This window comes from Notolepis coatsorum (assembly GCF_963971535.1).
Source record: "Notolepis coatsorum genome assembly, chromosome: 3".
Classification (NCBI taxonomy): Eukaryota; Metazoa; Chordata; class Actinopteri; order Aulopiformes; family Paralepididae; genus Notolepis; species Notolepis coatsorum.
Genome location: NC_140167.1, coordinates 72,793,622 through 72,820,387, shown reverse-complemented (window position 1 = coordinate 72,820,387; position 26,766 = coordinate 72,793,622). Strand labels below are relative to the sequence as shown.

The 26,766-nt window shown below is 45.6% G+C and overlaps 1 protein-coding gene across 1 annotated transcript in view; it reads left to right on the top strand.

Moving 5' to 3' along the window:
• dnai3 (dynein axonemal intermediate chain 3) overlaps positions 1-26,766 on the top strand; it is a gene marked incomplete at both ends in the record, with an annotated part of 147,456 nt that overhangs the window by 108,603 nt on the left and 12,087 nt on the right. Inside the window, 7 exons of the mRNA XM_084311245.1 lie at positions 5,056-5,129; positions 7,531-7,654; positions 11,425-11,509; positions 21,422-21,601; positions 22,072-22,190; positions 22,498-22,558; positions 26,038-26,168. Coding sequence (XP_084167371.1) covers positions 5,056-5,129; positions 7,531-7,654; positions 11,425-11,509; positions 21,422-21,601; positions 22,072-22,190; positions 22,498-22,558; positions 26,038-26,168 — 774 coding nt within the window. The remainder of the gene's footprint in view (positions 1-5,055; positions 5,130-7,530; positions 7,655-11,424; positions 11,510-21,421; positions 21,602-22,071; positions 22,191-22,497; positions 22,559-26,037; positions 26,169-26,766) is intronic.

The following is a 26,766-nucleotide window of genomic DNA, read 5'->3' as shown; positions in this document are numbered from 1 at the left end:
TCTTATCTTATCGCGATCAAACACTAAACATTTGGGACAAAGTCACCAACATACCAAAAGACGGCACTACACAAAGCACAGGCTTTTAAACTTTCACACCTAATTTACACACACACACACACACACATACACACACACACACACACACACACACACACACACACACACACACACACACACACACACACACACACACACACACACACACACACACACACACACACACAGACACACACACACACACACACACACACACAGACACACACACACACACACACACACACACACACACTCACACACACACACACACACACACACACACACACACACACACACACACACACACACACACACACACACACACACACACACACACACACACACACACACACACAAAGCAATAAGCTAAAAGGGTCAGGGCCCTTATCACCCTAATGATTTTTCCATCCAATTGTGGAATTATAACTCAGGAGTTTGCAGTCCAGTCAGCATTTTAAAGCCCCTTTAAATTATTATTTTCATCCCTTATTTGAAAGATTTTACACACACACACACACACACACACACACACACACACACACACACACACACACACACACACACACACACACACACACACACACACACACACACACACACCACACACACACACACACACACACACACACACACACACACACACACACACACACACACACACACACACACTTTCGTGATCATATCTCACGGGTCGAACATTATACAAAAGTAACTGTACTTAAAGTAGATTTCATTCACGGTCTTTGCTGCCCTGTAATGGGTGCTGGGTGGTACTAAATCCAGATTTAACTTTGCCATTGGAAAGAGGAGATTTGGGGGCGGCTAAGTGGCGCAGTGGGCAAGGCGCTCGCCACTAATGCAGGAGATGCTGGGTTCGAGCCCAGCTCTCGGCATTGCTACCAGCTTGGCTGGTCGTTCATACTAACACAATTGGCAGTGTTAGGGGTGGGAAGCTGGTGGGTGGGGATCGGACGTTGTGGACAGCGACTCCTACAGGTCGGTTGGTGCGCCTGCGCAGCAGAATCAGGAAGCAACGGGTGCGGCGTGTCCTTCCCACGCAGACCCCCGCCGCTGAGAGATCGCGCTGTTAGGGTGACCAGACGTCACGCATTGCGCGTGATTGTACAGCATTTCTGTCTCTTTTCACGCGTCACGCAAATTGAGACCATGTCCCGCATGATTGGTTGTCATCCGCGCTAACGTGTCCCCCCCCCCCCCCCCCCCCCCCAGCCAATGTGAAGAACCTCTATGCGTCGCGTAACGTTACTAGTATCTGACCGCGAGTGACACCGCATCCTGGGCATCCAGGCGACATGACAACAAGTCCCAACGCTGTTGCGCGCAGAGGGTCTGTTTCACAAGCCTGGCGCAACAAACCCAGGCAACTAGGCAAGGGATACACATGCGCTACGGATCAGATTAGTTCCACGCGCTGCTGTTACAGTATCTCCGCTGCTCAGCACGAGAGAATAGCGCTTGATCCAAGTTTGAAAATGGGAACGCAATCCCAAAGGGTTTAGATTGAAAATTAATGATAACAATAAATAAGATGCGAGTAGCCGTTCATGTAACCGGTAACCACCCCCCGCACAAATCAGTGCAGGTGGAAGATAATTGTATTCTGTACTTTATTATTGTGCCATTACTGTTCCTGCTCTCATCACTGCAGTGCCAGTGTGAATCCCTGGACGTGTGAGTTGTTTTGGTGAGTTACCTTTGTTAGTCAAAAGTCAAAGTCAGCTTTATTGTCACCTCTCGTAATGTGCAAGATATACAGAGAAATTTTATTGCATTTCCCCCGTCCCACAGTCAGTGTATATAAAGAACAAGATCTAATATAAACATAAAGTAACATATATAGTACACTATAAACATAAAGTAACATAGTACACTATAAACATAAAGTAACATATGGACAGTATACAGGACTATAAACAATGTAGACAGTAGCTAAAAAAAGAGAATGTATGAGTGAATGTAAATAGAGGTAAACGAGAACTTAGTGCAACAGCTATGGTACATAGTAAGTATGAATAATAAATAATGGCAGTAAAATACAATAATGGCAGTAAAGTTGCAGTGAGATGATGGATATGGCAGTAAACTAATATGATGTACACTAAATAAATAAACTAATTAATGGCAGTAAAGTAAAGTGGCAGTGTGTGTCTCACACACACAGACACACACTGCCACTTTACTTTGTGTGTCAGTGGGGGTTAGTCCAGAGTCTGTGGCGGGCAGAGTAAGAGAGAGGGGGGAGAGCTGTGTGTGTGTGTGTGTGTGTGTGTGTGTGTGTGTGTGTGTGTGTGTGTGTGTGTGTGTGTGTGTGTGTGTGTGTGTGTGTATGTGTGTGCGCGTGCGCGCGCGTGTGCGCGTGCGCGCGCGTGTGTGCGTGTGCGCGCGCGCGTGTGTGTGATAAGACTGGGGGTCCAGACCTATAATCATAAGTGATTGTAAGTCTGGGTGGTCATTTTATTTATTTTGAGTACTTAACACCCATTAGAGAAAAAAATTGTGGTCATTTTAATGAGGACAGTGGCGGATGAGCCTTGAAGGAGGTGACAGGGACAGTCCACCAAAAAAAGGGGAGGGGGCTGCACTGGGGGGGGGGGGGGTCCCACATTGTCCCTCACAAACATACCCTTTGTCCCACATTTGGTTTATTGGGATCTGGTCACCCTACGCGCTGTGCAGGTGAAAAGATGCGACGGCTGCCTCCTCGTGTACCGGAGGGGACACGTGATGCAAGGCTTCATCCACATTGCAGCCGGCCTGTGGGAGGCATGGTCTAACAGCGTTCGAGACAGGGGAGGGTAGAATTGGACAATACAAAATTGGGATGGGAGAAAAATAGAAAAATGGGAGAAAAAGTAGAAAAAAAAAAGGAAAGAGGAGATTTGGCCCGATCCATAGATGTATGATGTATTGCCATAATAAGGTATTCTATGCCTGATATTCTATATTCTATATTCATATTTAAAATTGTATGTGTCCGGATGACAAAATTCAGTACTGTATCTACAAAAAACCCTGTAAATCAGCTGCCTTTTATTCATTTGCTTAGATTCTTTGTACACTTGATCTCAAGAAGGTGCTGAATGAGCTCAGTGGTCAATTATTCACATATGGACAATGTTAGCATGGTGTTATTCACCGTCAAAGATGGAATTTCTTTTTAATAATAATAATAATAATAATAATTTATATTCTGCTTTGGTCCATTACTATTTACTCAAGCATACTAACAGACACAATATTTGTGACACTGGGAATACATTCCCTGAGGTCCATAGATGTCCCTAGATACCAAGAACATGCAAATGGACCTTGTAGAAGTGGAGCAATCTTCCATTTACTTGGGTATGTACTTTTAGACATATCTTCTGAAAATATGGCTCAGGCTTAAGAGGTTAAAGCGATAGTTCAGATTTTTGGACATTAGTTGTTTGAAACATGTGCCAGTAGTGTAGTCAATGCAAACCCATTCGCTTACTTACTGAGTCCTGTCGTCAGAGTTCTGGCCGGGTTCTAGGCGAACTGGGAAACTTTAGATAGGGAGCAAACAGAGTCCTGAAACTAAAAAGGTTCTAATCTGCACCACAACATGCTGAAATGAAAATGTCTTACTGTATATCATGCACTCTTCCTACTATACTAATATGTTTTTACGACTATGCACTCAACACTGCAACACCAAGTTTCAACACTGTTTGATGGACATTGTTACTCGGCTGAAAGAGTTGTACCCTTCCTGCTGACTTGTCGTCAGCTAAATGACAAAATATAAATGTGAAAAAACATGCAGACAAATGGTTACCCATTTCCAACACAAAAACAAGGTCCTCCAGCATTTTGAAACAGCTGATCCACATCTGTTTGTACATACCTGCATATCTGTACATACATATCTGTAGATACTATATCTATATCTGTACATATCCTCTTACTAGATAAGCTGCTGGCCAGTATGACTACTACCATTATTGTCTTAAACCTTTATCACTGTACATATTCATACTATAACTCTGTACATACATCTGATTAGCACTACACTCAGTAGTACTCATTTATATATTTTATACCCAGTTTAATCACCTGTACATTGTATATTACTACTTCACTTTACTGTTACATTTGCACTCTGGTTGGATGCCAAACTTATTTTCATTGTACTGTACTTTTAATTTCATGACAATACATTTTAATCGAATGCTTGCAAGCATTTAATACAATTTAAGGTCCAAAAATCTGAACTAATTTAAAATCAAGTAAGCCTGACTCTGAACTCTGCTGCCGTCTCTACATCCTGTCATACATCAAGCTTTCACGTGAAACCACTGGCAGCCAATTGGATTAAGTAACACGAGGCAATCATCTGAGTGCGCCTGAGGGACCTTTGACCCCATACATCAACACAGAGGCTTTGTTCACCTGCCACTGTCAGCAACTGACACCATATCACTAACCTGACCTCCTATGCATTCATGTTGATTTCACCACCATCTCTCTCATGTGTCCGCTGTCTTTTTACCTTTGTCTGTATCCCTGTCTGTCTGTATCCCTCCTTCCCTCCCTGTTCTGTCTGTCTGTCTGTCTGTCTGTCTGTCTGTCTGTCTGTCTGTCTGTCTGTCTGTCTGTCTGTCTGTCTGTCTGTCTGTCTGTCTGTCTGTCTGTCTGTCTGTCTGTCTGTCTGTCTGTCTGTCTGTCTGTCTGTCTGTATCCCTCCCTCCCTCCCTCCCCCCCTCCCCCCCTCCCTCCCTCCCTCCCTGTTCTGTCTGTCTGTCTGTCTGTCTGTCTGTCTGTCTGTCTGTCTGTCTGTCTGTCTGTCTGTCTGTCTGTCTGTCTGTCTGTCTGTCTGTCTGTCTGTCTGTCTGTCTGTCTGTCTGTCTGTCTGTCTGTCTGTCTGTCTGTCTGTCTGTCTGTCTGTCTGTCTGTCTGTCTGTCTCTAACTATCTATCTGTATATCTCTCTCTCCTACTCTCACTCTCTCTTTCTGTCTCTCTCTCTGATTAGGTGACCAGGATGGGCGTACCAATGGAGAGCACAAATAATTTATGCGTTCAGGTTGTCACCTGTGCCCCTGACTGGTAAGGCTTCTAATAAAAGTAGCACATTGAGCTGATGAGGTCTTGTCAACTCACAGCTAATATAAAAGTGATATACTGTCTGGTACACTCTAAAAGCAAAAGGTTCTATTAAGCACCATGAGAATGGTTCCTTGGCCATAATGATAGGGGAACCCAGTGCTGTAGTGAGGCTTAGTTGTATCCAGAGATGGTGGAGTGGTTATGACCCACACCTCTGGATCCACATCATACAGGCCCGGAATCAAATCCTGCCAGAACCTGTTCTCTCCTTTTTGTTCCCTAATATGTCCCTCTCAGCCTTCCTACTGTCTCAATAAAGAACCTTCTCTCCTGTGTCTCCCCTACTCTTGTCTCCCTCTCAGCCTTCCTACTGTCTCAATAAAGAACCTTCTCTCCTGTGTCTCCCCTACTCTTGTCGCCCTCTCAGCCTTCCTACTGTCTCAATAAAGAACCTTCTCTCCTGTGTCTCCCCTACTCTTGTCTCCCTCTCAGCCTTCCTACTGTCTCAATCAAGAACCTTCTCTCCTGTATCTCTGCTACTCTGTCTCCCTCCCAGCCTTCATACTGTCTCAATCAAGGACCTTCTCTCGTGCATGTCTATATTGATGATGTCCTCAATATAAAACTGGTATTCTCCAAAACCTTCTAAAACCAAAAAGGTTATTGAACTCTGCTTCCGAATTCAAACGTACACACATCTTTTGTCTTGAAATCCTCTCAAAATGTGTAACAGGCACTCAATTTAGGTCTCCACAGGTCCAAAAGGTCGTGCCTGGACCCAAAAAGACCCGGATATGTAGTGCCCAGAAACAAACCAAACCCGTAGATTTTTTTGGAAACACAGACCCCAACCCACATGGGCCCGGGAAATGCATAGACAGATAGTCCGATAGACTTAGACCCACCCAAATGGTCGTGATTCAGAGCAGTGTGTGGCGATGGTTGCTATAGTATAGTAAATTGTCATGAGAAAACCGTTGTCTTACCTGATAACATTAGCCTACTTCTGGCCTTTCCCATCCTCTTTGATGGCTGATGCGTCCTGTATGAGCCTCGCAGGCTAAAAGAAGGCTACTTGTATTAAATGTATCATGGCTAATAACAGACGGAAAGACAACTTTGAATGTTTGTAATATAGGCTGCGACTGACTCTTCTATCTAGATGTAAAAACAGAACGGGTCACACAGCCCACACCTTCTCACACAAGTTACTCAGCACTGGGAGACATGTTCAATCTTTTACACTACAAAAATGTCTATGACTGACCTACAGCGGAACAGACTCAAAGTGGAGGCCAACTGTGCAATAACGGTCACTTACTTGCTGCGACAAGCCAGGTATGTGTTGAACAGAAGCAGCGGCGGGTATACAGCTGTTTTCACTCATTTGACTGGTGGTTTTATCAAAATAGTTTAACTGGCTAGTATTTTCTGTGTCGACTAGCAGGCACGACGACATTTAAACATGTAGTCATTTAATCATGCACATCCCTAATTTCCACAAACATCCTTTTATTACCTCTCCATGGGACTCACTGTGCTGAAGACTGTTGTGTTGCACCCAGCGCCACGGTGGTTTCATATGGTGATAAATCTCAATAAAAATACCATGATCTGCACACCCCTGAGAATGTCCTTGTGAAGTACGAATACTGCATGCCTGTTTATCACGCATGCCCCTCCGATCCATGTGATTGTAGCAAGAGAGCTGGTTGTTATACCAATGTGATCCAGGGTGAAAATGTTGACTTCCAATCATGTGGGTACTGAGTGTGTGTGTGTGTGTGTGGGGGGGGGGGGTAGCTGTCAATCATTCATTGTCCACTAAGCTTGGGACTCCTTTTTGGACATCACCAATGTGCCCTGTGGTTGGTGGTCCCATGGGTGAGGGCTGAGGGCTAAGGGGGTTAGGGAGTGTTACACCTGAGGGTACGCTCTCTTGGTGTGAGGGATATAGTTTAGCATAGCCTGATACACTTTATTGGCACGGTCCATATTGTTGGTGTAATGAATAAAGCTGCACTACTCTCCCGTAAATACCAGTGTGGACAATCTACTTCATTTTAGTGAGGTCACTACATTATTATTGGCAGCTGCATTTAATGGACAGGTTTGTTAGCTGCAACTAGCAGCTCTACAGCTTTGCTCTGTTGGTTGGTTGGTTGATTGTGTGTGTGTGCATGCAGGTACGCGGTCACAGCTATCATGTGTCCATCTCTCACCGTCTAACTGAATCTGTCTGTCTGTCTGCCTCTCTCTTTCTTTCTTTCTTTCTTTCTTTCTTTCTTTCTTTCTTTCTTTCTTTCTTTCTTTCTTTCTTTCTTTCTTTCTTTCTTTCTTTCTTTCTTTCTTTCTTTCTTTCTTTCTTTCTTTCTTTCTTTCTTTCTTTCTTTCTATGGAGCTGTGTGATGTTCTGGGACATCAGAGCTCCGGAGGACAGCCAGAAGCAGAAGGCAGAGGAGAATCCACTTGGCGTCCCGAACACCTTCAGACACCTGGACCTCACCTGGAAGCCCCTTGTCAGGGTAACAGCCTTGCTCTATTAACAGGCTTTGTATGCATTACATATACAAAGCTCTATAACAAACCTCAGTGGATTCTGAGAGATAAGTCAAAAGGCAGACGTCTCTGTGCCCTGTGTGTTGCCATATGTAAATAAAGTGTAACTCAGGGATGTGATTTCTCAGTTTTTAACCGGATTTCTGTTTTTTCTGACCTAAAATCATGAAAAAAAACATATTCATATATAAAGAAAAGAAAAAATATATATAATATTGAGTTTTATGTATGTTTTGATTATTTTTCCACCTGGTCTAAGAGAAACACGAAAGCAACATTTATCAGACCTGCTATTCTTGCATAACAGATTTTCATTGGCTATCGATAATGTTAGCAGTTTTGTTGAGTGGCACGAGATGCTGTAAAGACGTCAACACACTAGGAAACACACTGGATTGCTTTAGTAAAACTGACCAACCAGGGAAGGTTACTTGCAAGCAGTGCAGCAGTCTGCCACTCAACACTACTCAAGGGAGAGCAAGCATTGTCCAGTTAATGTGAAGCTCTGTAGAAACATCAAACTCTCAAGCATGAGGTACAGAAGCCAACCTAGACAGTAGACATAACCAAGAAGCTGAGATGGAGAAATGTCACCACTGTAGTGCCGAGAGATGGGAGTCGGAGACGGTAGCTCGGTAGAGCGAACAGCTTTTATTCAGTACACAAATACAACATGCTACGGCTACGTTGCGTGCAGAAGACTGACCCGTGGTGGCAGGAAGTGCCACCTCCTATAATGTTCGGGCGGAACTCTTGTTCCTAACAATAGTTCCGTGGGTGAATTATGTACAATTAACAATCACTACACAAGCCCCCCCAGAATTCAACCATGGTCAAAATCTCCACGGCGGGGAGAGACAACGACCCGGCCGCGGCGTGAGCGGACAACCCGGGGCGCGGTGCAAGCGATTGCGCCCTCCACGGCGCCCGGGGGCATGAACCGGCCACGGTGAGTGCGGAAAGCCAGGGGCGGGGAGGTAGGGGCGGCGCAAGCGCCCGTGTCCTCCCCGACACCCGGGGGCACAGACGTCGACGAGGCCAACGGCGGCTCCGTCGTTGGCGGGTCCCGGGGTAGCGGCGGACGGCCTCGGCGGGGGGAGAGGGCCAGCTCTAAGGGCTGGGAAATGTCTACGTGGGCGGGTTCAACCTTGTGGTGGTTGTACCCCACCTCAAAGGCGAGCCTTCGCCAGTCCTCAGGGGCCTGTGGGCTAGGGTGTCCGGTGGACAGGTCACACAGCAGCGTCGGACCCGCGTGACCAATCGCGACGTCCTCCAGGCGTAGCCTGGAATCTGCAGTCCCGAGGGCCTGGATGTCGTGGTCGGAGGCCTGTTCCGAGCCCCTGTTGACGTAGTCGAGGTCCGGCTGTACAGCTCCGATGACGACGTTGGGCTTCTCGGCGACGTGTCTTGACTCAGAAAACGTGAGGGGTTCGTGGTCGGTGAAGGCTGTAAGAAGGCCGCCGTATGTCGCCTCATCGCGGACACATGCCAACGAAGCCCGTGTCTGTGCGTTTATTAGGCGGCCATGTCTAATGTCCACGAGGAGACCGTGTGCACCCAGGAAATCTGCCCCCAGTAGTGGGAACGAAATGTCGGCCGTGATGCAGTCCCACGTGAACCGCTGGCCCCCAAAACACAGTTCCACGGTCCTTGTACCGTAGGTGCGGATAGGGGTATCGTTGGCGGTCGTCAGGCGTGGACCTCTATCATTGCCGGCGATGTCCTCTTTTGTAGCTGGCAGGACGCTCCTCTGAGCTCCGGTGTCGCAGAGGAATGTGCAACCGGAGAGTGTGTCTCTAATGAAAAGCAGCCGGTTCGACATACCTGCGCTCACCGCTGCTACTGGGCGCAGGTGCCTGCGTTTATGAGTTATGCCGAAAGTGCAAGGGGAACGGCATCTTGTCGCCCTCGCGCCGAAACGTGCGTGGTAATAACACAGGCCTGCGGCCGCGCTGCTCCTGATCTTCCTCGCCCCTCCCCCCTGCGGCGTGTAACCGCATGTCGAGGCTATTAGCCCTGGGGCAAAGTGTCGAGTGGCCAGGTAGAAGCGGTCAGCCTCTTCTGCTAAAGCCCGGGGATCCGTAGCCGCTGTATTGGCAAGTGCCGTCTGCACGTGTGGCGGCATGTGCCTGAGAAACAGTTCGATAAACAGGAAATCAGGCCGTTCTGCACCCAGCAGGTTTAACATCATCTCCATGTGCTCCGAAGGCTTGCTGTCCCCCAAGCCTCGTAAAGCCAGCAAGCGTCGGGCCCGCTCCGACTGTGACAACTCGAATATTCTGAGTAGGTGCGTCTTAAACGCCTCATATTTATTCCGTGCAGGCGGAGCTGTTATGAAGCCTACCGTCCTCGCCGCTGTAGTGCTCCCGAGGCTCGAGACGACGTGGTAATACCTCGCGGCGTCATCGTCAACCCCTCGTAGGGCGAACTGCGCCTCTGTTTGCGCGAACCACGCCGCCGCAGAATGCTCCCAAAACTCCGGCAATCGAATAATAACGGCATCGTTTGCCATGTTCGGTTCGGTCCCTGATACTTCAGCGAGACCAATGTCGGGGTCACCAGTGTAGTGCCGAGAGATGGGAGTCGGAGACGGTAGCTCGGTAGAGCGAACAGCTTTTATTCAGTACACAAATACAACATGCTACGGCTACGTTGCGTGCAGAAGACTGACCCGTGGTGGCAGGAAGTGCCACCTCCTATAATGTTCGGGCGGAACTCTTGTTCCTAACAATAGTTCCGTGGGTGAATTATGTACAATTAACAATCACTACACCACCTTCATTCTCAAAATCGACCTGAGAGCAAAAGAAAAGCAAAAGAGTCCATTAGTCCAACTGCATCCCTTCGCAGTAGGCAAGACTTCCAGAGGAGGCGTTACAGGTGTTGCACAATCTGGTTGCAAAGAAGAAAAGATAAGGTCCTAATGTTAGTGTTTGAGCCAGGATAACTTGGGAGGGGTCAAGATGACCCCTTTACATTTTTTAGGGGGACAATGATATTTCATTCATTTTCTTTGTCCCTTTCCTCTCCCACCGTCCTCTTCCCTGTGAACAGTTAAATCTATACAAATAAAATGTGTTCATTCATTCAAATGGAGTGTTTATAAAAAAGGAAAAAGATTGTTTAAAAAACATTCAGGTTTTTTTCTTAAGGCGCAATCAAATCCCTTTAGCGGGCTGTAAAGTGGGGGCTGCCTTGTAACAATAACAATGTAGGCCCCTTTTAACTTGCATGGTAGAGAACAGGAACAGTGTCAAAAGTGAAAGCAGTGGAAAATTACATGCAGTAAAAGTCAATAAAATAGAGCACTTTTGAATTGGAGTTCAGTAAATGTTGAGCTTGGCCAGACACTGATTTACAGGTAATTACTGTATGCTGTCGTGTTTGTCATTTTGCATGTGAAGCACTCCACAAAAGGGCGTTCTGAGAGTGTTTCACCTCGGGATTTGACATTCTTCTGAGTGAAACCGGACGTTGGGTCAGGACTGGGACAGTTGTTGGGGTAGTTGTTGAGGACCAATGGCAATACAGTTTTATGTGATGAGACAATGAGGAGTGGGATTGTTTGCTCATCGTATTTCATTGGATGGAATTTATATGCACTGTATGCCCCTGAGTGCAAGATGGGTCAAACAGAGAAGAATGACATGTTTTTGGCACACAATACATCCAGGGATAAGATGACACTTAATTAATGGGTCTTTAAACTTGCTTCTCTTGCACGTCACAAAACCAGGTTGCACTGCCTAAGATTGATACCAGCGGAGAATACAGCGCTTTGACATTCAGCCTGCAAGACAACACCTGTGACAACCATACAGGTAGCTCTGCCCTCCTCTAACGCCTGTCTTTATCTTAATTCTGTCTTGTCTGTCCATCTCTCTCTTTCTGTCTCTCTCTCATCCCACCTGTCTGCCTCTTTCTCTATGTCCGTCTCTCTCTTTCTGTCTCCTTTCTGTCTCTTTCTCCTCCTACATCTCTGACTCTTTCTCTGTCTGTCTCTCTTTCTCCTCCTACCTGTCTGCCTCTATCTCTATATCCATCTCTCTCCTTCTGTGTCTCTCTCCTCCATACCTGTCTGCCTCTTTCTCTATGTCCGTCTCTCTCTCTCTTTCTGTCTCCTTCCTGTTTCTTTTTCCTCCTACCTATTTCTCTATGTCCGCCTCTTTCTGTTTCTCTCTCCTCCTACCTCTTTTTCTATCTCTGTCTATCCCTTTCTGTCTCCTCTCGGTCTCTCTCCCCCACCTTGTGGCAGGCAGCCAGGGGCGAGTGAAGCTGAATGTTTGTAAAGGTCTAATGGAGAATTCACAGAACTGGAATGAATAGAAAGGGCCTCATACACCTATAATAAGATAAATGTTGGATAACGTTGATATTGTTGATATTGATATTGATATTGTTTCATATCAGAAAGTTAGAATATGCAACACAACTGCCACTGGAATGTTCATCCAAATTATGCCTTTGCCGCAACACATCACCTCATGCACCAAACCAACGCTGGAGACTTGACACTTGAATGGCCGCTCTGTCAATTCAAGTAATATGGAACAGCTGCACTCTCAGGCCTCGTCCACACGTACACAGGTATGAAACTGTGAGCTTGTTCTATGTGTTTTAGGAAACTTGCCCTTTTTTAAAACTCCTTTTAAAAAATAATACAGTGTATTCCTGTGGACAGTGTGAAACCGGAAGCTTATGGAAAATGTTGACATCTACTAACTAATGGCCCCGTCCATCTAGCCTACAGTCGTAAACCCTGGTTTCAAAGATACTGGTGTCTGTGTGACTGAGCCTTACACCTTCCACATGAAATGTTTAGAGATCCAAAACAATGGAGATTCATAAAAACCATTGTGATTTAATTTTTTCTCGAGTCGTCCTAATCCATAGTACGGGTGCTTGTGTCATTCTATGCTAATTTTGTACTGAAATAGATTTTAGAGTGGTTTTAGGCACCTTTAGGAGAAAGTCTAAGTTGTGTTAACTAAGTTTGCTAGCTAATGTTGGCTTTATAAGTATGGGCACAGCCAGCAGGCTTTTGGCTTCCCTTTGCTTTATTATGAGAGCAAATGCCAGCTAGCTAGCCTCTTACAGCTAATGTTTATCAGTTTTATTATTATGACATAAATCGTATAGACTATCACTCGGTTCCCGTTGCTTCATTACAAGAGCTAACACTAGCTAGCTATGTAGAGCTAATGTTAGCTAGCTAGCTTGCTTCACTGCTATACCGTTAGCAGACAAGCTGATGAGTGGAATAGACTCTGGGGCTTAATTTGTGAATAGGTGTGCTTATGGACAACATACGTTTCATCCCTATGTTACCCAGGTCCTATGTTCCCCCTCCTGAAAAGAAAAACATTTCTTATGTTCCCCTTGTTGTTGCCCCCCCCCCCCCCCTCCCGTCTGATATCTCCCTTACAAAAAAGGGAGACCTAGATCTAGAAGCTTTTCTCGGGAGCGAGCGGGGGACATAGAACCCGGGGAACATAGGACACTTTTTCAGGAGTGGGGAACATAGGACTTGTTCCCCACCTTTTTCAGGAGTGGGGAACATGGGACCCTTTTTCAGGAGCGGGAAACATGGGACCCTTATAGGAGCGGGGAACATGGGACCCTTTTTCAGGAGCGGGAAACATGGGACCCTTATAGGAGCGGGGAACATGGGACCCTTTTTCAGGAGCGGGGAACATGGGACCCTTTTTCAGGAGCGGGGAACATGGGACCCTTTTTCAGGAGCGGGGAACATGGGACCCTTTTTCAGGAGTGGGGAACATGGGACCCTTCACGTCATGATGACAAGCCCCGGTGCCTTTTTTCCTTTGCTATACTGCATGTGGGGGTCATGGGAAAATGGATTTTATGTTTTGTTAAAGTTCCAATGTATTAAAAGCAAAATAGCTAAAAGCCTAAATGACCGGATGTTGCATAGAACGCACTGACGCTTGTGACGTCAGGTTGACCTGCAACACTAAGCTAGTTTTTAGCCATTTTCCCCCTTGTTTTTTTGCCACTTAGAATTGCCCCTGTCTTATCAGAGAGAGAAATATCTGTTAGAAGGCTTTGCTCACGGGACCACATCTGCATGAACCGCGGACGAAGCTAGCAGCGATCTATTCAGTGGCGTAGCGGAGGCCCCCGCACCCCCCGCTTAGGGGGCCCCGCCCCCACTGTAGACTATCCTCTTAGATTTTTTAGTTCATGGTTCGCGAGTGCTCCCACGGGCCGAATATTGCCCCGATCCTCGCGAGATTAAATCCACGGGTACCTCTCGGCGTGCCGAAGCTTTTCCTAAATCACTTCCATCATCGAAAACGAGGGGAAAAGGTCGGCTCGCGACCCTGAACATTTCGCGTGATTTTAAAAACGCTGTATTAAGTGAGCCTATTATGGGCTCCACGTGAGCTTTCTACCGTGGGTACATCTGGGCGTCCCGCAACTTTTACTCATTCACATGTAGCCCCGAAAATGCTTAGAAAAGGAAAGCCGAAAGCGTGGAATAAACTCGCCGAAACGGAAAAGTGTCCCACGGGCGCGCTGTGATTCCGATCCGCGTGAAAATATGCACGGCCATAGAGGAGACCGTGGGACACCTTTTTGCCACTGAATATGTGTCTCGAATTTGCTCCCACACGTCGAAAAAAAAAGCTAAATTTTCTAAATGTATTATTGATTTAGGGGAGTGGGCGGGGCCTCATGGTCTGACCTGCGGGGGGGCCCCGACATATTGCGCAACGCCACTGGATCTATTAATAGTCCATTAATGTTCCTATAGCTGCAGGAGATTACAGAGACTCTGGAGCAGCCGGAACATGTGGCCGACCCGGGACCCACGGCGCCAGGACCCAACAGACCTCTACAGTGTGCCGTATCTCCGGTCGCTCTCATCGCTCCAGGCTCTCCTGTGGCTATTGGAAAATAAATGCAATCTATTAGTAGATCACTCCTAGCTTTGTCTATGGTTCATGCAGGCTCTTCAGCTAGAACAATGTATTCTAGTATCACTTTCTCTCTCTGCTAAGGCAGGGGATTTTTAATGTTTTTCCCCCCCAAAGCACTCTGCCTTTTTTGTGCGGCTGCTCTGAGGGGCTTTTTAAGTTGAAAAACCTCTGAGGCCTTGCTGTCATCATCGGCGTGTCCCAGCAACCAGCCATCGCTCTTCTGATACAGAAGATATACTATGTGGACACAAGCCTGGTGTCATCTTCCCTGCAGCTACTGTACACCTGGGTACAGGAGTTACAGATATATACAGTATATGGGATGCTGGGTAGCGCAGCGGACTAAGCGTCTGTCTACCACCGCAGAGACAGTGGGATCGAATCCGGCTGCCGCGGTACCTCCGGCTTGGTCGGTCGTCCATACTGACACAATTGGCAGTGTCAGCGGGTGGAAAGCCGGTGGGGTGGGTCCTGGTCGTTGTAAACAGCGACTCCTACAGGTCAGTCAGGGCGCCTGCACAGCGAGGGAGGGAACTGGGGAAGGTAGTGTGATCCCCCCACGCGTTACACGCGAGTCCTCGCTGTCAGGTGAAAAGAAGCTGCTGGCTGTCTCCTATGTATCGGAGGAAGCATCTGATAGACTTCAGGGCTCCCTAAACCAGCAAGTGGGGGGCAAATGTGCGCAATGACCAGGAAGGGGAGGGGGGAATTGGCATAACGACTAAATTGGGATGGGAGAAAAATACAGAAAAATAGGAGGAGAAAAAGTAGATAAAAAAAAAGATATATACAGTATATAGAGAGAGAATGATGGATATACGGTACATGGACAGATAAGTGAAAGAAAGAGAAGAAGAAAATATGAAGAAGCAAGCAGTTGTAACGTTAGTGTGTGAGAACTGACTGAGTTGAAGCTGCCAGAAGGCATTATTTCTTACATTCAGTCATTTACAGTAGCTGATGCTTTTATCCAAAGCGACTTACAAGTTCTGTACAACAAGTCAGCGGGAAGGGTACAACTCTGGCAGCTAAGGGTAAGTGACATTAACATATATAAAGAAAACAAGTCAAAACAAAGTAGAAAGTGTTCCAACAAGAGGTCTTGTCCAGTGGCTCTCTGTTTGCCTTTTAACATGCCACTCATTTAGCCTACACTATATAAAAACAATTAAAAAGAAAATAATGGTGTCTCTGATGTCATAGAATGTCTCCACGAAACAGTTAAAACATGAGCATCCATCTCCTCTCTGTCTCTCTCTCATCCCACCTATCTATCTCTTTCTCTATGTCAGTCTCTCATTCTGTCTCTCTCTTTCTCTATGTCAGTCTCTCTCTTTCTGTCTCTCTTTCTCTATGTCCGCCTTTCTCTTTCTGTCTCTCTCTTTCTCTGTCAGTCTCTCTCTATGCCTGCCTTTCTATTTCTGTCTCTCTCTCATCCCACTTGTCTGCCTCTTTCTCTATGTCTCTCTCATCCCACTTGTCTTCCTCTTTCTTTATGTCAGTCTCTCTCTGTCTCTCTTTCTCTATGTCAGTCTCTCTCTTTCTGTCTCTGTCAGTCTCTCTTTCTGTCTCTCTTTCTCTATGTCAGTCTCTCTCTTTCTGTCTCTGTCAGTCTCTCTTTCTGTCTCTCTTTCTCTATGTCAGTCTCTCTTTCTGTCTCTCTTTCTCTTTCTGTCTCTTTCTCTATGTCAGTCTCTCTCTCTTTCTGTCTCTCACATCAGCTGTGTCAGCTGTTTGCAATATGCGGCTCTGGCTCCCCTCCTCGGCCAGGAGATGTTTGCGGTTGGTCCAGAAGAGTGGCGCCTTTGTCCAGCTCAGCGTCTGTTTCTCTAAACATGGCCTTGATGCCTGGCGGTTATGGAATGATTCTGCTCACATACTTAGCCCAGTGGGGTTCCTAGCTTCTCTGGCACCCTGGGGCAAGAGAATACAATGAACAATTATATAATAATAATAATTTCAATGACCTCAGGGTTATAGAGGGGAGGGGGTCCATCCTGTGTACTGCTTTTATTGAATGCCTGGCTGGATCCTGTTTGCTTTTCATTCAAACCCTCAGCCCTCAGATCAAATGAACACTCTTGACATTTAAGCTTTCGTCATTACAAGGGTCACTGTGTGTGAGGGAGTAGAGAGCGCTGCAGAAGGCTGACCTGAGACACCCTCCCCACTGTGTGAAATAAGCACATCATTGAAAGAGTCCTAACTGCTTATTAACTGATTTCAGATCAGAGATCATTGTACATTTAGAACATCTTTAAAACTCACATTTACACCTCAAGCTGCAGTACATTATACGTTTACTCAACATAAAATCACATAACATTGCATTATTTCCTCCATCCTTCCTTCCTCCAAAAGAAAGAGAAAAGAAGAGATGTGGTATTTGGGGTTGAAGCGAACAGATTGGATCACTTGCTCCAGTCTCCTCCCTCGATTTGAGGGTTGAGTGTGTACTGTAGTCAACCACATCCTTTAGGGGTCGGACCGAGACTTTGTGACGTAAGAAAAAATAACATCCTGTTTAGGGATTCCCCCGAGGGGCTTAGGGTGAAGGCTGAGGGGACATACAGTGTGTGAATGGGACCCAGCCCCTTTCAAATACAGTACAACGAAAAGAGGTTTGGCATCCAACCAGAGTGCAAATGTAACAGTAAAGTGCAATAGTAATATACAATGTACAGGTGATTTAAACTGGGATAGATATAGATAGATAGGTATCTACAGATATGTAAAAGGATTATATGCAGGTATGTACTGTGACGAGCCTGGTGGGGTTCAGACTCGCCATGGTTCAAATACAAACAAATTTGAATGTCCAAACAAGAGCAATATCAATCAATAAGAATATTTATTGAATAAAGGCAGAATCCAGTTCGATAGGCAAGAGATTGGTCGTAATACAGTCCGATGGTCAAAAACTAAAAACAGGCTCGCCGACAGAAAAAGGGATTGTTCAATACTCAGGGTAGTCGTCCGGTCCAGGGTCAGTACACAATTCTCAGCCAGTCAAGGATCCAGTACACAATGAACACCTACTCGCCTTCACCTCTCCTCTCACTACCTCTCACCTTACACAACTCCGAATATCTCAATCTCTCTCTCTATGTCACAACTCCAACCTCACCTCCACTCAACTTACTTCTGACTAACCTAGTGGCTTTGTAGTGTGTGTGTCTGGGGTGTGTGCACGTGAGATGTGGGTGAACTAATGATGCACAGGTGTGTTCTATCAGTACTAATCAGCTACCTAATTGTCTCTACTCCTTCCGTGGCAATAATATCTCCCATCCTTCACATATCCATCAGAGGAGGGGTGATATATGCCACAGTATATATATATATATATATATATATATATATATATATATATATACGGTAAGAATAAATATATACAGTATATAGACAGTATATACAGCATTTGTGATTAAAATGGTTCCATACTCCATATTACAGTTGTCCTGCAAAATTATTTTATCATTATGCCTTTTTATTACTATATCCCCAAAATAACAGCGATATTGTGGATTCACTTCATATCCTTCGATATTCTTAATTTTCAAATGAGTGTACTGTATCTCCCGACTCCTCACGCACAACAAATTTGCCATTAGGACGCAGATATCACACAAATGTTCTGGATGGATAGATAGTACCCTTGGATGAATCTTTAACACATTCCCTGCCATTGGTTATACCCATCAATATACCTAGTCTGCCACCACTGTAAGCCTATGGAGATGTGTACCTTCTTTGCAGGGCTATAACTTTTTAAATTGTATTGCTAAATTGACATTACTATGGCCCTTTCAACATCGATTATCTATCGTTCAGGATGTAGGAACGTTATACTTTTTCATTCATACACTCATACATTCATACCTTCTAGAATATAAGTATGTTTTTATCATTTTCTGCAGTAATTCCTAGAACGTGAGTTATAGGCCTAAACGCATATATAGATTATTGATTGCCTTTTATTCCCTAGACACGCTATATTAAAAAATGCAACTGTATATGATCGTATACGTTATGCTTCATCATGCATGGAGGAAAGCGGGGGGGGGGGTTGTTTATAATTCCCCGATCATCAGTAACGGCTTTATGTAGTATGGGTGATATATATATTGATCAGATGGTTTGCAGTGAAATGAATAAACAATTGGGCTGAAAATAACGTTAGTGTCCTCTTACCATGCGTCAAAGAGACTGGCGGTGAAATATCCCAAGTATAGGACGTCGATCGCCTAGGTCCATTTCCGGTTTGTATGTCGCAATAAACGCTGAAATCATATCGATTATTAAGTTTATAAAGCGATCCATTATGTACATTGTGTCTGTCGGGAGCCTTGCGACAATATCTGACGGCCGGATGAATTTAATCGACGCACAGCGGCCACTTCCTGTTGTTCCGAGTGTAACTCGCCCGACCATCCACCAGGCGGCGGTATTGAGCTGTCGTTGTATTGAGCCGTAGGGTCCAGCTGCAGCGTCGGAGGTGTATATATGAATTATGAATGCCATGGCGAAAAAATTTAATATTGATCTCAATAACGCTGTACAGCGAGATCTGGCGGTCAAAGCATGGCGGGCAATAACGCTTTAAAGCGTGGATGGCGGTGGATGTGTTAAGAGAAAAACAACACAACAACAAACAACACAATATCAACATCAACAGTAACAACAATAATAATAATAATGACAAAACAATAATAAATAATAAATACAGATCTAAACGTAACTAATAAATACAAATATACCAAATAAAAATTTAAACACACCACAAACACAAAGGACATTAGACATTAGACAAACATTCCTCTTCCCCCCCCCCCCCAAGGCCGCCAGATTCCCCAGGACCAACACTCTACCCCCACTCTGCCGCTACATGGAGCTTTTGACCAACTCGGCCGCCACAGTCCACATTTCAATAACCGCCTGTCGCACCCCAACCACCCGAGCAGTCCATATCTCCAAATAAATAATGGCCAGCAATGTCAGTGGATCAGTGAATTACCGTGAGATTCTGAGGTTCTTTCCATCTCATAGCGATACGTTTTTTGGCTGCTGTAACACCACGCGCATTTTCATAGAAATCCACTCAATATCTGCATTATTACGACACATATAGATGTTGTTTAACCAGCTAATGTGTCTGTATCTTTCCCAATACAAATAAACCATATTACTATACTTTTTCAGGAGTACATTCACACTGTTCATAATTCTAAAATGAATTCTAACATTCTAATAAATTATATAATAACTGGGTATACATGCAAAATGGACAATAGAACACTGGAACTGGAAATCTTTAAAAAAAATCTTCAAACGGGGACTGACATCGCAATATACTAGGCATTTACAGCTGTTCCAATGTAAATGTGCCTTCCTCTGTGCACTTTCGCCTGCTCTGAAGTCGGACTCGGTGTGCCCGACGGTCCACACGTACTGTTCTCGCACGGAACCCGCGAGTGCCTGCATGCGCGACTGGTCTGTTTGCGCTGTTACTCACTGCACAGCAAGCTGCTGAGTGTGTGTGGGCTGGGTGCTGTCCAGTTCTGAAGGTCTGACTCACTGCACAGCAAGCTGCTGACTGTGTGTGGGCTGGGTGCTGTCAGGTTCTGAAGGTCTGACTCACTGCACAGCAAGCTGCTGAGTGTGTGTGGGTTGGGTGCTGTCAGGTTCTGAAGGTCTGACTCACTGCACAGCAAGCTGCTGAGTGTGTGTGGGCTGGGTGCTGTCCAGTTCTGAAGGTCTGACTCACTGCACAGCAAGCTGCTGAGTGTGTGTGGGCTGGGTGCTGTCCAGTTCTGAAGGTCTGACTCACTGCACAGCAAGCTGCTGAGTGTGTGTGGGCTGGGTGCTGTCCAGTTCTGAAGGTCTGACTCACTGCACAGCAAGCTGCTGAGTGTGTGTGGGCTGGGTGCTGTCAGGTTCTGAAGGTCTGACTCACTGCACAGCAAGCTGCTGAGTGTGTGTGGGTTGGGTGCTGTCAGGTTCTGAAGGTCTGACTCACTGCACAGCAAGCTGCTGAGTGTGTGTGGGCTGGGTGCTGTCCAGTTCTGAAGGTCTGACTCACTGCACAGCAAGCTGCTGAGTGTGTGTGGGCTGGGTGCTGTCCAGTTCTGAAGGTCTGACTCACTGCACAGCAAGCTGCTGAGTGTGTGTGGGCTGGGTGCTGTCCAGTTCTGAAGGTCTGACTCACTGCACAGCAAGCTGCTGAGTGTGTGTGGGCTGGGTGCTGTCCAGTGCTGAAAGTCTCATTTCTCTCTTTAACATCACATTCACCAGTGCTGTCTCTCGGAGCGAGATCAAATGTATATGTAATTCAATAGCCTCTTTTTTATACAAGTAATATTCATACTGATTTAAATAAACAAGTTGGTAGTATGTTCCTTCTTGTGATGAAATGCTGTGTTTACTTCAGTCTATTGATGGACAATAAACATGCTACTATATCAATATTAAAAAAGTATTATTGTTGCTTTGTGATAATTGCCACATTCCAGTCTAGAACCAAATTGATAGCCAGCTATACATCTAAAGTCTAAATATGATATATTGATCAAGAGGAACAAGACATTGCTGAGTTGCCATTAGTTGTCACCAGTGGGTTCCTGATTTGGGGCTAATCTCAATCTTAATCATACTGGTGGTATGATTGAATCCCAGTATGATCCACCAGGGAAAGTGACGTATGGCGACACATGACCTTTGTAGTGTTGTCACTAGTTTGTCAGCTACCTAAAGTTTGCAGGTTATTCTGAATACAACATGCACCTAAAGCCTTTATTCTGAAGGAGAGCCACCAGGCACATAAAGCCTTTATTCTGAAGGAGAGCCACCAGGCACCTAAAGCCTTTATTCTGAAGGAGAGCCACCAGGCACCTAAAGCCTTTATTCTGAAGGAGAGCCACCAGCTCTTCCTAGTGGCACATGTCAGACCCATGATGCTACACACGCTTTGTTAGTAAATATCTGACTTTAATTTCAGATAACCTGAGTTTTTTCATAGATGTATTACTTTAATCTTAGAGAACATTCAAGAGTTTTCTCCCCTACAGTGGCCCCAACACACTGAGATGTTGTTAAACTATATTTACCTTATCGCGGCCCGATTTGCTCGGCTGTGAAAGCAAGGCTTACTGTAGATTAGATTACCTGGTGAAAGCAAGGCTTAGATTAGATTACCTGGTGAAAGCGAGGCTCAGTTTAGATTACCTGTCAATGGGGGACATAGAGGTTTAAAAAGATGTGGGCACTTTTCAGAGTTGTGGGCGAGGAATTTTTTTTGTGGATGTATTACAATCATTTACTTATTTAATTGAATCTGTCTGTACTACTTTTAGCTACTGATTTCACGTGTTACTGTACTTATGTGACAATTGCACAGGAAAGGCTAAAACTCAGCTTCCTATTCCCGTGTCCCCTGACAGGCAGGGTATATGCTGATACGTCTAACGGCACGGCAGAGTATGGCCAGCTGAGTGTACCCTCGGCCAAAACGCTCCAGCCTCTGGAGGGCTTCAGCACCAAGTTCTATGTCGGCACAGAGGTACTGTATGTGGCGTTCATGTAGCATGGGGTTAACAATCAACAGTTACCGACACAGAAATGTCATGTAGATTTCCCATCAAGTCAGATAAACAATGTCTGATAATGTTAGTGTTTTGATGTCATGCCACCACAAGCAACATCATAAGTGGACAAAAGAAATAATGGTAGAAAATGAAAATAAAAAACGAAATGTGTTGAAAACAACATCGTTTTTGTGGTTTGAATTGAATTGACACTATATATTTTATTATTTATTGCATGTGTCTTATATAATGTCTTTCGCTGTGTGTTGTTGCTGCTGAAAGGATGGGGAGCTTGTCTACACAGACTGGATGCTGCAGAAGATGGACTCCGGCAGATTGTACAGTAAGTACGTTTTACCATTTTCTCCTCAATTTTGTCGTAATGCCAATTCCCTGTGTGTGTGTGTCACGGTCCTGTCCGTTGCGCTATCCTCTGTCATTCTGGGGAGGGTGTAGACTACCACATGTCTCCTCCGACACACAACCAGTGGAATCTCCCCCAGATCCCCTCCCCTGCTGAACAGACCGACCAGTAGGAGGTGCTAATGCAACGACCAGAACTATAAGACCCTCACCAGCTTCCCACCCGCAAACCAGGGTCTCTGCGGTGGTAGGCGAGTGCTCTTACCTCTACACTAGTTTCCCTGGACCACAGTGCCACGTCGGGTCAAAACGATTTGCTACAGATCTGTGTCAGATATCTGAGCTGCTTGCCCATGACAACTGTCATGTTCCACCTCGATCCTGGTGTTAGGACTGCTCCTGGTGATCCTCTCCTGCTTCCCATTGCCACCTCACCTCGAGGAACTGGATTTGCCAGGGAAGAGTCGTGAGGCTTCAGAGTTTACATTCTGCCTCCAGCTATGCCAGCTTCTCCTTAGAAGCCGGTTAGATTCAAGATTCATTTATTTTTATTCATCACATACATACCACCAGGGCATACAGTGAAATGCGGTTGGCCATGCCCGCTACGATTGTGCAAAAGTACGATAGTAATACTAGTAAATAGTAATAAAATAAATAGAATAGACGTGGTAAAATAGACATGTTAATAAATCACTTAAAGGCACTGGGTTCTATGTACACTACTATACAATATACAGTTTTACTTCTATGTCCCTATGCTATACATGCTGTTACTAACTATACTATGCAATAATCACAACAAGTTTCTTTTCTTAAAGGGTCCTTTTTTCCTTCCTTTAAAGTGTCCTTTTCTTGTGTGTTTAAAGTGACCTATGGTGCGTTTGTGTGTGAGCGAGTGCAGAATATTGTGTCGTGTGAGTGTATGTGTGTGTTCGTTCATGTGTGTGGAGAGATCAGTGTTCAGTGTTCTGATGGCCTGAGGGAAGAAGCTGAGCCTTAGTCTCTCTGTTCTTGTTGCGTATATGCGGAGGCGCTTGCCTGACCGCAGCAGCTTGAACAGGCTGTTTTTGGGGTGGTGAGGGTCCTTCATTATTCTGCAGGCTCTGGATTTGCACCTCCTATTGTATAAGTCCTGCCGGGGTGGTAGTGCAGTACCCATAGTACGCTGTGCAGAACGCACCACTCTCTGATGCACTCTCTTGCATCACCACCTGTAACAGCCCTGCATTACGGCCTCTTATGTACCACAGCTTCAAGCTCAAGAAGCAAGCTGTCATATATGGACCTTATTAGGAAGCTACGCCTTACCTGAGGGATCTTCCATACATGTGTGACAGTTGGTGATGCTCTCCCATGCGGTCCAGCTTCTTCTTGTCTTGATCTTATATCTCTCCTCCATCATCAGCACCTCTGGGGCCACCAGGTCTTTCCTTTTTTTGGTGGCTGTATACCAGACTAGGGCCGGGGCGTTTCAATTTAGATAATAAACCAATTTTTCACAGCGAGCCTTCCTTCACTCGGTGCGTTCCACCCCTCGTGGGCAGTGTTGAGAAGGAGGAGGGAGCCGCGGTATGTTTCCCTCGTTTCCTTTTTGAAACGTTGTTGGTAACTTGTAGAAGATGACGCTTTGGTCGAGAAGAAAGGTAAAACGAATTCAGTCGTGGTCATAGGATGTTCTCAAATCAATAATTGTGTTCAAATAATCGAATCAAAAGAATCGTGGTTATGATTTCAATGGATCAGCCCTAGACCAGGTCAGTTGTGGCAGCCCCCCGTCGTCTCTCTTTGCACTGTCCCCACTGTCTCCCAGTCTTGCAGCCTGCCTACTGCCTTCTTCTGCCTTCCACTTCGTACCTGTGTGCACCCGAGTGTTTGCATTCTTCGCAGTCTGGTCTCAGGATTCCCTGACCAGCCTTGTTTTTCCTGCTGATGCCGATGCCTTGCTGTCTTCTGTAGCAGAGCCTCTAGAATACTTCATATTCCCATGAAGCAGTGTAGAGCGGATTATCCCCCGCAATCTGGGGAGGGGGGTGAATTAAAACATATGTTTCTATCCTATAATTCCTCCTCCCCCACAGCGATTTCTAGGAAGTTCAACAACAATACCTGCAGTGTTATTGTATCTCTGTGCAATCACAGTTTGTTTAAGCTGCAGACGATTTTGAGGTAGCCCAGTCCTCAGACAAAACAAGCCATTGGCAGGGATCACACTTAATTACAACAGTAATGTAGTAAAGTATCCAGCTCACCTTTTTCCGTATACACACACACACACCGTGATTAAGTTGAATTCCATGTTGATTTGGCAGGGCTGAGGAATGCGATAGCTCTATAATTTGCCTCTCTTGTCATGGAACCGTTAGAGAAGGCAGTTCACTGGGACATTGAGGGGGAAACTAGCTGTTATACCGGGTGCTCAGCTCTGTGTGTTTTGTGTTGAATTACTCAATAATTAGGGAAAATGGCACCCAGGTACACAAGGGAAATTCCTTTATTACACGTTCCCTGTAAATTGACTAAATGTTCCATTCCATTGTCTGCTATTGCTATCGAGAGGCTGGCACTTAGATGTGGCACCACCACTGATTAAAACACACACACACGGTATAACACTGTCGCCTCACAGCAAGAAGGTCCAGGGTTCGATTCCCGTTTGGGGACCAGGTTTCCGCGTTGCCAGGTACCCAGGTGGGGTATCTCCCAGGCCTTTCTGTGTGGAGTTCTCCCCGTGCTCGCAACGGTTTCCCCCCCGATAAGAGAAACCCAATGGAAAAACATGCACAACAGACCGCTGATGCTGTCGCGTCCCTGACGAAGACGGGCAGGAGCACTTGGATTGGTCCCCGGGCGCCCCTATCTGCTCCTGGCTGCCCTTGGGGGGAAGGACGACGGGATGGGTCAAGCGCAGAGACTCAATCGCATCGGCGACCCAAAAAAACAATGCATGTGTGTGTGTTTTCCTGTGTGTGTGTGCCGCCCATCGCAAGTGTGTCGTTGCATGCCGAATAAAGACTTCTTCTTCTTCTTCTTCTTCTTCTTCTTCTTCTTCTTCTTCTTCTTCTTCTTCTTCTTCTTCTTCTTCTTCTTCTTCTTCTTCTTCTTCTTCTTCTTCTTCTTCTTCTTCTTCTTCTTCTTCTTCTTCTTCGTCTTCTTCTTCTTCTGTCCTCTCTCTCTCACTCTCTTGCTGTCCTCTCTCTCACACTGTCCTCTCTCTCTGTCCTCCCTCTCTCTTTCTCTGTCATCTTTCTTTTTCTCTCTATGTCCCTCTATATCTCTCTCCTCTCTCTCTCTCTGTCATCTCTCTCTCTCTCTCTCTCTCTCTCTCTCTCTCTCTCTCTCTCTCTCTCTCTCTCTCGCTGTATCTCTCTCTCTGTGTCCTCGCTCTCTCTCTCTCTCTCTCTCTCTCTCTCTCTCTCTCTCTCTCTCTCTCTCTCTCTCTCTCTCTCTCTCTCTCAGGTGTCAAGCCGTCTCACTGTTTCAAAATTCACGATGGCCCTGTGAACACCGTGAGGCGCTCTCCCTTCTTCAAAGACATTCTCCTGACGTTGGGGGGCTGGTCGATGGCCATTTGGAAGGAGGGTGTCATGGTAACGACAACACTTTCAGCACGAAAAATAAATAAAATGTTGCCAGTGTATGGCTTAGATTAGGAATATACCGGTAGGTTGGGAAGTTGTGAAATGTACATTGCCATTGCATTTTAGGCATTTAGCAGAGTACATACAATAGTTGCAACTCAATTAACACCAGGCTTTTATTTGCTTCAATCGCTGAACTCACCCGGCCTTTATTTGGGACAGGCGTCTATGTCCCTTTGATTCCTTTTGAAAAGATGGGAAATACTATTAGACATAACTCTAGTTTCCTGCCAATTTACCTCTTCACAATAAAAGTTCTTGGAAGTGCACAGTTCTTGAATATTTCATACTGATGAATAACAAGTAATTATGTGTTGAAATCTGTAAATAACTGATGGTCGATGAATGTATTATAGCTGCAATAGAACAGTCAGAGTTCTAACATCTGAGAACCGTGCATTTTGCTGAACCTTTATTGTGAAGACTAGATTCAGCTCACTAAGGAGATGAATAGTATAAAGTGCTAGTACTAGTACACTAGAGTGCTGTTGCTGCAGGGAAGGAGCATGGGAAAGTTCGAGATTCAGTTCCCTCCACACAGAAGAGA